The 12,823-nt window shown below is 36.6% G+C and overlaps 1 protein-coding gene across 1 annotated transcript in view; it reads right to left on the reverse strand.

Annotated features, from left to right (window-relative positions):
• Nucleotides 1–12,823, reverse strand: part of LOC131035270 (uncharacterized) — a 249,602-nt gene that overhangs the window by 208,745 nt on the left and 28,034 nt on the right. The window contains exons 2-3 of the mRNA XM_057966940.2: nucleotides 6,351–6,426; nucleotides 5,512–5,551 (exon numbers count right to left, since the gene is read on the reverse strand). Of these exons, the coding sequence (XP_057822923.2) occupies nucleotides 5,512–5,551; nucleotides 6,351–6,426 (116 nt within the window). The remainder of the gene's footprint in view (nucleotides 1–5,511; nucleotides 5,552–6,350; nucleotides 6,427–12,823) is intronic.

Here is a 12,823-nt window from a genome sequence, read left to right on the forward strand (position 1 = left end):
GAAAAACACTTAAGTTGAATTACGTGAAGACACGAATTCTTTAAACTTCTGGATGCTCATTTGTAGTTTCTCATGATTCGGTTCATGGGTGTTCTTGGCAACAACCATGGTCTTCACAATAGTGTCATGACACCGGAGGAGTGCAGAATTGTTTTTATCGAGGATAGACTGCATTTCATGCAGAAAGGCTTGGTGTTTCATCAACGTCTGAATTGAAGCGGCCGTGAATTGTTCGCTCCTCCATTCATTATGAATCCTCATTTGTAAATCAGCAAGAACTTCTTCTTCTGGAATCAGTTCTCCATCCTCGCTTACTATGTTACAAGAGGCCCTTTCACAATGTGAGACAATATCTCGGAAAACTTAACCCCGGAATCTGTTTGCATCATCGATCTCCTCGATGAGGGATTTAAGAACAAGGGCCTTGTTTTCCAGGAGTTCTTCAAATTCCAAGTACATGACCCTGGAAGAGATGATGGCATGCTCTTGTAGAACACTCAGCTGTTGTTGGGGCATGGTACACCAAATTGTCAAACTTTCTTCAACACTTTCCAAATTCTTTTTGAAAATATTAGAAGTTTGATCCAGTTTCTCCTCAACAATCTCCAACTTAGACATCATCCGAAAAATGTCTTTCATTACCTGTGCACATAGATCGTGAAGTTGATCAACCCAGGAATCCAGTGCTTGTACCTTCTGAGCAGCCCTTTCCACTCCACGAATTGATTCTTGGGAACCAGAACAACCTATGCAGTTACTCCCTTCAGCAACAGGTTTTATGATTTTATGAACGGCTGCCATAAGTTGTCGGTTTTCATCTTCTAGCTTGTCTTTCTTTGCTATAAGCTCATCACACCTTTGCACCAATGAAGCAAAAGAAAACTGAGCATCATGTTTAATGACCTCATGCGTCTATTTTCCCAACTCTATCCTTGTAACCTTATAATTGGCAGCTGACATTTCCTCAAGTGGCTTATCTGCAATAGGTTCCACAATTTCAGCTACCTTCATCTTGTTGTTGTCAACAGTTACTCTGGAGATAGTCTTGGCCTTCTTAGCAACTTTGGATCTGGACTGTTTCAGCTGCTGATAGTCGAAGGCATCAGGTGAGATTTCTTGCTTCTTCCTTTTTGGAGTAAAAGAACTGAGCCATTGAGGCAAAGTCATCAACTCCACTCCAATAGCACCCGTAGGCAAAGGAGAAGCAGTTTCTGTTTGAATCACCGTGGTCATCTTGGGAGGAATATCTGTTTGGACAGCGACCACGGTTTGCTCAGTTACCAATGGGCATGAAGATTGCCTCATGAATTCTTCAAAACTAGAAGTGGAAGTATTAATTTCTGATAACTGGATGCAAGTAGGAATATCCTCAGGAACTTCCAACACACTCTCTTGTTGATGATTAGCAAATGGCTCATATGCTGAAATGGGAATAGCATTCTGAGGAGACTCATCCACAAGCAAATCAAGAGGAGAAAGAGGCGTCTCAATGGAAACTGGAGGAATGATCTCATGAGGCGAGTCTAAAACTAGAGACTTAGGAGCATCATTAGATAGCTGCCCCTCTTCTGGATTATCCAGATCGATCACCTGAACATGGAATCGTGATTTTTCCTTCCCACGAACTGTCGTCTCCTCAGGAGGAAGCACTACTACACAACTAACTCGCAACTTGATCCTTGTGCCTGAAGATGATGCACCCTCCTTGTTGTCAACCTAAATCTCAGACTTACGTCCAAGAGGCCCCGTAGAATCATCTTCTTTACCAACATTGATTATTATAAGTCTAACAGCATTATTTTTCAACCATGCGTTAGTGTTAGCCAAGATAAGCTGAAACCTCTCAAGGATGGATATGCACTCTTTGTGCGACCATTGGATCAAAGGAAGTGGAGCTTCCTCAACCCTCCGAGAAACGTATTCGGGATCAAGTATGTGCCCATCATCAATCATCCCTTGTGGGATATCCACCAAGTTCAAATCAACAATTTGCTCAACAGTGAGCCTGCAATAATCCATTTTCAAAACTTCAGCTTCTGTGCGGAGATCTACCCAGATGTCCTCAATGCGATGCACATGCACAAAAGATTTCTTGATCTTCTCCTTCGTACCCCTATAATCAAAATCAGCTCTAGGTTTAAACCTTTTGAGCTTGATTTCCTGCAATTCAGTCTCTGTGGCCTTAGCCTTCACAGACGTGACAAGGGAATACCGGCCAATTTTCAATGTGTTTGTGGTAGAGATCCCCATTCCAACCTTGTGTCTAGCAAACTGAAAAGTATGGACAGCCATGATCTGTCTTCCCAACTCCATAAGAATGATCTTATCAGTCGGGTATCTAGGAAGCATATATGGTTGACCACAAACATCCATACTCGCACACCCTTGCCCATGCCTCATCTGATACTCTCTTGTTTCTGAGAGTTCTGTCAAACTGACACATGAAATATCCGAAGAATGCATCTTGGACTCTTCTGAAATGCAATCTGTTGGGTCTCAACGGCAACTAGTCATAATACTCCCAAACTGGTATAAGTGAGCGATCACCCTTGGTAGAAAGAACTGGAAAGTGTCGAAGTGATGCTACCAAATATACCAAATATGAATTCATGAAGAAGGTCATGGTGGTAGGAACCGTTGCAAGTTGTTCACACAATGCATTGTTGATGACTTCTCCCCATGAAATATGATGAGACTGCCTTATGAACATGATGAACTGGAACATCCATGGCTCAAAGACATTGGAATGCTCAAGGCCCATCATCCTGCTAAGAAGAGTTATGGTGTCTCCTATCTCCCATTTGAAATCGCAGCGGTACAACTTCGCCCACCTTGAGAAGGAGACTCGTGGCTCTTGGATCCACCTATTGATGTGTGGCTTGCAATCTTTTCCCCTTTTCACGTAATACTCTACTGCACTATCTTTGGGGATTTCCATGTAAACAGGTGCAAGAGGTATTTTGAAGACTTTCTCAATCGTATCTCCATCAAGATGGATTATCGCCTCACCATCATCATTTTTTATGACCCTTGTCTCTTTTGTCAAAATGATGGGCGCAGGCGAGAACAAACTTAGGTTCTAGGGCAACCACCGGAAAAGATGATGCATGGTGGATATGGCTGTCCAACAGCCGCTGCAAGTTATTATCCTGTGGATCTTCCACCCTATTAACAAATTTTGACATATCAACGTGCCCTATTTCCGTGTCTCTGATGCGATCCAAAGGAGAAGAAACCTGAGAAGGCGCAACCTTGTTCTGATATTTGTCATATTTGTACTTCATTTTCTTTGAAGCTGGAGATGCCGGCAAATCTGACATTGATTGTGAACCTGGAATACTTTCTTCAAACTGAAAATGCTTCTCAAAAAATGCAACAAACTTGGAATGGAGAAGAATATCCAATAAATAGATACAAACCGAGATGCCAAACCCTTGCCACGTTTTTGGAAAAACGTCTTATGTGAAAAACGTGGCAGCAAATGCATGTGAAATGGCATGGAAAATGCTTGAATCCTCCTTAACCCTCAACACCTTATCACTCTTAGCCAAAACAATTCATATTGTTGAAGATTCGTGGCATCCCAAAGGGTAAAAAACATGTTTTTTTGGAAAAACGTGGTGGCTGTTATAAGCTAAAAACCAGCAAAAGCAACCTCCATGTGGCGTGAAAGGTGTCCAATCATGCATGAAAATAGAGAGCAATCCAAAACGCCTTCCTCCTCCAACAAATTCTCCACAAAATTTGCCTTGAAATGTTCAACAAAAACGATTTTCTTGCAATCCGGGTTTTTTGGACCAAGCAACAAGTTCGAAATGCATGAAACAATGAAAATCGGGTTTTGGGGAAGTTATAGCAAGTTCTAATTTTCACTTTTTCCTCAACAAAGCCAAATTCGGGTTTTTTGAAACAAAATGCAAGTTTAAAATGTCAAAAATGCACTTTATGTGTAAATTGGGTTTTTTAGACCAAAGTGCAAGTTTAAAATTGTCACTTTTTCACTTGCAAGGCAAAATCGGGATTTTTGGAGAGAGATGCAAGTTTTACTTACTTGTAAAGGGAAAATAAAACCCCTACAACAAGTCATAACTTACTTGCACATATGTAATAGGGGTTTAAAATCCCTATTACATGTAAAAACCATTAAAGTAGGAGTTTTTGGAGAGAACAACAAGTTTACTTGTGATTTAGCCAAAAAATCCCTATTTTAACTAAAAAAAGCCAAAAACAATAAAAATGATAAAAACAATAAAAGGGAAATTTAAAACAAATTACAAGTAACATCTTTTAATAAAAGTGCACATGTAATAAGCTGAAAATTCCCCCACAAAGACCAAAACAATGAACATCATTAAAACTTGCAGTTTGAAGAAAATTCTCCACCTGCAGTCTGGATTTTAAAACCCGAAATTGAAGGAAAGACATAGCAAACGAACCCAAAATTTGACGAAATTCGAAACATAGTTCGAGGATGGACTGAGGATTAAGCCAGTCCAAGGATTAGTCAAAATTCTGCCTCGGGAAGCATACCATAGAGTAATTTTTTTTTCTTTTTTTCACAAAAATTTTATGTAGTGGTCCTTCATTTTTGGAAACAAAAATGAGGACAACTGAGCTGACTTACTTAAAATAGTATGGGAAAACTGTCCAAAACCACTCCATAAAAGGGCGTTATGCAAATCTCAACCGCTTAAACTTACTAAAACACATGTCACTGCCAAAAAGTTGGATCAAATTGCCATCATGAGTCCCCTAAACCTAACTCATTAACCTAAGGGAACCCACTGAATAGGCTAATGGTCCACCATGCTAAGTGCTTAGGAAGGAGACATTACACTCTAATATATACTCAAAGTCCAAACCCTAGTATAGAAGTCAATTATTTTTTAGGTCTTTTCAAGGGTCGAGAGTCATATGCAAGTGAAGAGCATTGTCTTCGCTAAAACATTGGACATCTAAAGGCCATGGAGTTTCTTTATATTTCAGAACTTAACTAATGAATGACTGGATAAACCTCTGCACATTGCTGCTTTATTTTTCTTCTACCTTTGTTTAGTGACACCGTTGAGTAGTCATACATATGCTGCCTTATTCTAAAATTAGGTGCCTCTCTAGTCATAAAGGCAAAATGAAGAGTATATAGAGAGAATATTGTAAATGTGACAATTGAAAATCCAGAATAATTACGAATAAAGGGACTCATACTACCAATGTAGATATCAGTCCATGAAATTGCAAGATACTTAGAAATATTTTAGTATTTTCTTATGTACTGTGTTCCAGTGCATATGGCGAGTTCTCCATATTTGAACCAATAATTAGTAGCTGTTATCAATGCTGATAAATATGTGCAAGACTCCCAATTCTTGGGCTCAAAAAATAAGTGTCATATACAAGATTAAAATCTGAAACATGTATGTATACTACAGAACTAAGGATCAAAATTTTACAGCTAAAATATTATCACACAAGAGCCAAAAACAAGTATAAACAACTTCGAATTTATCTTACCAAGGATAACTCGGTTCTGACTCACCAAGCATGCTCCCACCTGTAATTTATTGGCATGGTAATGTTTTAAAACTTCATGACTACATGCACAATAATGCTAAAACATAAGAACCTTAAAAATTTAAGTTCTGGTAGTGAAACATTAAGAATTAGACATTAGGAATTGGAGTAAACAGAAATCACCAATATCAAAAAAGTGAGAACCACCAAGTTGTCTAAGATAGATAGGAAAAACCTTGGCATCAACACCTGTTTGGTGAATAGAAGATAGACTTACACAGAATTCTGAAGCATTTTTTCCTAGCACCATAGACAAGCCACAAAATAATATCTCATATAGCCAAAAACAGTACAAGTTTGTATAGCATCCTCTTTGTTTATCCCAGAATTTATTTTTTTCAAGGTAAGAAACTTCATATTGTAATGTTATACATACTGATAGCATACACTTCAAATAGTTTCCTTTCGGTAAAACAAATTAAACAATATACCTGAACAATACATTTTTTTCAATTTCAACTACATCAAAAGCATCCACAAGGATTTTTGGGAACTTTGTTCAGGTAGACTTTTGCAGCCAACAATGTCAATTGATGACTCAGGGCTAGGTCCTATGGCTTATCTATGCACTTAGCTGGTAAAAGCTAAGCAGGGTCTTGTGACTCATGCCACATTAGAATTGCATAAGTTGAGACTTGGTCAGTCCATCTTCATAGGACCAACAGCACATGGAAGATATAATTTAAAATTAGCATGCATAAAGATTGCTTTACATGGTATTCCTCTCAACTTGATGTTATACTCTTGACAGATTATATCTAGAATCATATTCCTCATACCTGCCTGTTTGGATCCTTGGATCGCTGAGCTGAAAGAAAAGCAATAGCCATAAAATAATCATCCCACGTCAGATACCTGCAAGTTGCAGATTCAAAAAGGCAAATGTTAGTTAACTAGAATATGTATATAGTCGGCATAATATAAAAATGAAAATATTTTGCCTCAAAATAATCCATTTGCTTTTAAAAAAAAACAGAAGAAGAAACAATACAGAACAAACTGTTTCATGATTCTAATATGGAAGAGCAATGATAAGTATAACTAAATCAACAAAATACAGTACAGAAATATGTACCAAACATAGAGACTACAACTATTTCAGCGTATTGTTTCCTTGGAGAAGGCATTCTTTCATACACAACTGCTCCAGTAGTAATCCCCATATTAAAACATGTGAACAAGTTATATTTAAATCATATACATTTCCATACTTTGTGAATTTTGTGATGACATCCTTATATTGTAAAGTGGGAAGTTATGTTCAAACGTCTCCTTTGGTATCAGAAATATCTAGGTATGCTCTAAATACTTTTACACTGTTTTTGTTTTTTTTAATCAGTAAACGATGGTCCTACTCTTGGGAACCACTGCTATTATAATATTTTATATTAAAAATATTAATATCAGTTGTTCTTTGAGAGATTGAAAAGTATAAGCAGGAGGTAACATGTAAAACACCCTGTACATTTTTACTGTTTGCCTCGGCTAAAAACAACTAATATATACAGCCAGCCTCTTTTATTCTAACTGAATTTCAATTTACTCATCCTCAAAGCTATTAGTCACAAGGGAGTTGAACCAAACAATTTCTTCAATCACTTTGAACCCTAAAGCCTGTTTCAGAAGATCCAACCCTTTAATTGCCTTGTTTTTCCTTCTGGTTTTAATTTTGGGGCATGCTAAAGAGATAAAAGGCCTCCATTGTGCCCAAACGACTCCATGACTGACAATCAAGGTCCCATCCAGAGGTAGAAGGCCAGCAGCATAAACAACTCCTGTAATTCAATTGTCAAGGCCACCTAAAAACTGACTTCAAATCAAAGCGGTCACAAATTTCTTTATGAAATCTGCTTCTAGAGGAATTTTCAAGATCAATTCAACCAAGTAAGGGTTCCATATTGTAGAAGGCCCTAATGGATATCTCCAATTTGAATTTGGTGGAAAAAGAGCCAAAAATGGCTAAGTTATAGCCGATTGAAGGTTTCTACCTCCTTAGGAACTAGTCGAAGGTTTGTTAGGTTCTAGGAACCCCTAGAACCCCCAACAGATTTCAATTCTTAGTGAAACTGCTGACAGATTCTTTCTTTGGTTTTTTAGCTAAGCAAAGCCACTATGTTAAGAAACCTAGAGGGTGTCTCTATTTGAAATTTGGGCAAAATTGGACAAGTTTGGACAAAGTTAGGATGAGTTGGAAGTTAAGCCCAAATCACGAACAAATCGAAGGAATGACAGATTTAAATAACACTTAAAAAACCCGACGGAGATCCAAGTTCCCTCGAAACCCCTGTTTGTCAATGTTGATGAAGACTTAATTATTTTCTTCCTTTCAAATTATTTTCTTCCTTTCAAAGTTTTGAAGTCAAAGCCAAGAAGCATTTCTAGAATGATAGGGACTCCCAATAGTTCCAAGTTTGAAGGAGATAGATGAAAAACAAAGGAGAGTGCTTCAGTTCCCGTCACAGTTCAAAGCTCCAATAAACAAAGTAAAGTGCAAAGGTTCATAAAGAACCCCAAAAAGTGTGGATATGTGTCGGGTTCTTGGGAAAGGCCTTACCCCCAACAATCCCGGAAGGCATGGGTTCTTAAAGATTCCTGAAACCCCGATAAGAAAGCATATACGTCAGGTTATCAGCAAGAACAATAACCTGATGATGTAATGTACCCTTCTCAAACCTAATCAGCAAGGGCGACCATTAGCCTTCCTAGGTTCCTATAGGGAAATTGGTATTGGTAAGAGGACTCCACAAATCTTGGAGTGCATCGTTCAATCTTTCTTGTTTTTCGTTCATGTTATGGTTTGCAATGACGTTCATGTTATATTAATTCACTTAAATGTTATATTTCATTAAAAAAATTGTGTCCCCTCAAGTGGATGCCTAGGGAAAAGGGATTTGCACATAGAGTCATTTTAATAATTTGAAATGTTCTTTTGGTGGGAAATAAATTATTTATAGTTTCAAATTGGCTTGTTTTTCCCTCCAAAGCTATAAAAGGAGATTTGGACTCTCATATCATATATGCTAAAGAGTACACATAATGAAATGCTATTGGATTGAACCTTTGTGTTCTTCCTCAAATCTCGTAGAACAAACACCCTCATTGTATCACTCATTTCAGATTTGAAAGACAATCACTAGCTGGTTTGGAGTGGTTCTACTTAGAAATCACCATTGTTATTGACAGAGTTTTGTAGATTGGGGTTTTAGTATGAAAGTATTTGATGTGTTTTGATTTGCACACTCTTTGGAGTGTGTTTCATCTTGCAGATTTGATTTGGAGTTGTTAGGTGATTTTAAAGATTTTTGGGGTTGGCTGTACCATTCCTAAGAGGCCATACCACACCTTTGTGTTGAAAAAAGACGAGATAGGATTTGAGATCATTGGAAACTGTGCAAATTGATTCCTCCTAGCAAGGCGATCCATTTGTGATGGTTTTGTGAGATGTTATTGTTAAGGCCCAAAAGTGCACCCGAAAACTAAGTTATTAAAACCCAGCACTTTGGGATAACATGGGAACAATCATGAGTTTGTGGGTAAACTATTAGTATGATTGGACCTCCGGATAGGCCGGTTCCTGATACTGATGGATCACCTATTATAACAAGACCTTGGAAAAAAGCTTTTTGGGAAAAGGGAGAGGAAAAAAAATAAAGATGGAAAGGAAACTAACAACCTAAATAGGGTGATACACCATATGATCTGTAAAAATGACAGAGAAAATCTTCTAAAGCCACCTGTTTTACACATATAACATCTCTGAATCTATATCACAAAAAATGTTTCATGCAAAGGATCTTTACTTAGAAAAATTGAAAGGAAATGACCTTCTCAAACAATTAAACTAATAAATCACAATGTATAACCTGTGATTCATGCATGAGACAGAAATTTCAAAAAGGTTATTTGATAAATAACACAATATGAGAATTACTCTCAATCACACAATGAAAAATAAGCTCAGAAATGTGAAGGCATAAATTGATATTTTATTGAATTCACTGTCAAAACTGTAAATGGGTTACAAGAAAGAAATCTCTGCAAAGCTTGAGAAAAAATCCAAAACCCCTTACCAATGAAAAGCTATTTTCCTTTTATACAAAAGGGTCTTCCAAAAACAAGGGTGAGATAACTGCAAGTCAACTGAAAGCATGCTAGAGTGATCTCCAACTAAAAAATATCTCCAAAATCCGAGTAGAAAAAGAAATCTGCCCAAAAAGGCTTCAAATTCTGCATAAATGTGTGAAATCTGGTGTAAACTCTTGGTCAACTGAAGGTTGACCCATGAAACACTCAAAATCAAGTCTTAACTGCTGGAGAACTGGCACAAACCCATGCATAACTGCACCTTAAACTCAAATCCGACCCCAAACTCATGAGATAACTTTACCTCTTTTGAGTTCAATATTTTCGCTCCATATGCATATTGGGAATAAACATTAAAGACACAAATAATAAATACTAATTGGATTTATAAATTATCCAATTAGAATATTCATTTTACAGTTTCAATGTGTATGGGTGAAAAATATTGAATTCAAAAGGCTAAAAAGATGCAAAAATTAATTTCCTTATAGAATATGGTGCTAGGAAATTTTCTATCATATGCAAAAATAATTAATTTGAATAACTATTTATTATATTACTGTTGCTTAGAAATGTAATTTTTACAACATTAATATAATAATTAATTATTAAAATTAATTTACATCTTTTTTGCATTATTTAAAAAGTCTTTAAAAGATAGGGGTTTTAAAGCCTCCCCACGGCTAGGCAAAGATACCTCATAACATAAGTGGGAGTTAAGGGAAACTCGACCACCATGTATATATTATTTTCGCATTTCATAAATGAAATACAATCCCATAAAAATGGGCAAAAGCAAAACAAGGGAATATATCAGCAGCAAACCTAATGTTTAACATTCAGTTTGCATTTTTTCCTTCGGTGAAGAGATATTCTGCCGAATTGTTAGGGTTTTGGACTGGAGATGAAAAATGGAAGCTGCATGATGACTCCGTCTCTTTGGCATTTGTCTAAGACTTGATTCGGTCTGCTCCGTTCTTGGAATTCAGAGGGTTTTCTTTAAAAACCATGGCATTGCTTCATTTGCAAAAAAATGAAAGGTATTTTTTATTGCATTCTTCGAAAGAAACACTGCGATTTTTGGTTTCCCAACTATAAACTCGGCAATTTGCATGAGCTTTGCTTGTATTTTGAAGAAGTCGTCTCTGCATTTTTATGGATAGGAAACTGCGCTAATGGATTTACCATTTTCATTTCCTGTTATCTCTGCACTTTCTAATTCAACGAAACTCTGCTAGTTTCCTTTTACGCACAGGCAGCTATATATAGGTTTTTCTATTTTCTGGGGAATTTCTGCAATTCGGACAGCATTTGTAGATTTTGCTTGCATTTTAAAGAAGAAATCTCTGCATTTTTAAGGAAGAAATCTCTGTAATTTTCCCTTTGAATGAAACTATGCTGGTGGTTTTTCACGCACAAGCAGCTCTGTAAATTTTTCTTTTGCTGAAGAAGTAAATGGGGTTATACTTGGTTTCACTGTACGAAATTTTGCAAATTTTTCACGAAACCCTCTCTGCAATTTTCTGAGTTTTTTGTTGTATCTCTGAAGAAGGAATCTTTGTAATTTTTTAACAGTCACCTTTCATTTCTTTCTTATTTTTAACTTCTGAAATTTTCTTCAACTCTGAAAATCTCTTCATAGTGCTTAAGCAACTCTATTGATTCTTCAGGAACAACTTTGTGGGTGGGTTTTCAGTTTTTTCGTTTTCCTTACTGGAAAACTCTGCACTTTCTTTTGGGGTTGGTGTATATAGCTTATTGATAAGCATTCCCTCTTATTCCTTAGTAAAAGAACTTCTTTTTAGTCCCAAAAACCCTCTGAACTTCAAACGAACAAACTCCATTTTGATGCAACTCCTTGGCACATTAGACTGCTTAAATAGCATAGATGCGATTTCACCATGATAGAAATTTGTTGAACATCCACATTTTTCTGTTTCTGCATTATTCATTACTGATTTTAAATTGCCTTTTATCGTCTAACTTTATGTGCCTTCATTTGTAAAAGCTTTGCTTTCTTAAACCTTGAAACTGTAGCATTGCCTCCATTCTGAGACTTTGACACCCTCATTGTAACAGTGACACACTCATTGTAACAGTGACTCTCCTCTTTCAGCAAAATGCTTGACATTTGTTCCTTTGTTGTGTTAATACATAATAGCTTCGGTAAGATAAATGATTGAATGAGAGATAAATGAAGTCTCTCATTCAATCATTTATCATATCGTTAACTATGATAACATCATCAAGCAATTAATTCATCCTTGATAGCGATTCTATATTTGCATATGAGCAATCTATGGATAATCACATATTCATCTATCTAATGAATTATGTATTTAGATGAATAACAACTAAACATAAATAATGATCACACCGATTAATATATACCGAATTGAATATATATTATATCGGGTTGCATGTTATATTATATCGGGTTGCATATAAAGTATAGCGTAATATATATCGGGTGGCAATGAATTAATCACCGATAGTTATCGGTGTGTTAGTCTACACCGATAGTTATCGGTTGTCAAGGCTAACACACAGATAACTATCGACTGTTAGCATTGACAGCCACCGATATACTATCGGTCATTAGCGTTGGGTTAAATACACCGGTAAACTTCGGTTGTGATCACCGATTTGCATTTACCGTAACATGCCTTTGTTAGTATAAACAAAAAGGTACAATCAAGTAATGTCTTGATCGGTCATGACCGATCAAGGCATTGCTTGATTGTGCCTCCTTTGTCATATACTTATAGTAAGTGGCATTCTTGAGATAGGACAGAGAAAATATTAAATGCTCCTCTCATCTGCCACAAGCAAGAAGATAGTTAGACATATACAATAAGAACGTAATAATACATATCAGATAATAGAAATATAACTTGCATATTGAATGTAAATTGAACATCTTTTACATGGTATCAGAGCTATAGTTAAATGGAACCTGAGGTTGTTCAATTTTACGTAAAAGTCAAATCAAGTATATATTCAACATCACAATTCTATCAATGGCCAGCACTATCAGATTTGAAGACAGACTTGCAGGAGGTGACGATTTCTCCGCATGGAAATTTAGAATTCAAATGATATTAAAAGATAACAAAGTTGAATCATTCGTAAAGACTGAATCCAAAGAACCTGAGACTGAACCCGATCA

Source organism: Cryptomeria japonica, chromosome 2 (assembly GCF_030272615.1).
Source record: "Cryptomeria japonica chromosome 2, Sugi_1.0, whole genome shotgun sequence".
NCBI classification, from domain to species: Eukaryota; Viridiplantae; Streptophyta; class Pinopsida; order Cupressales; family Cupressaceae; genus Cryptomeria; species Cryptomeria japonica.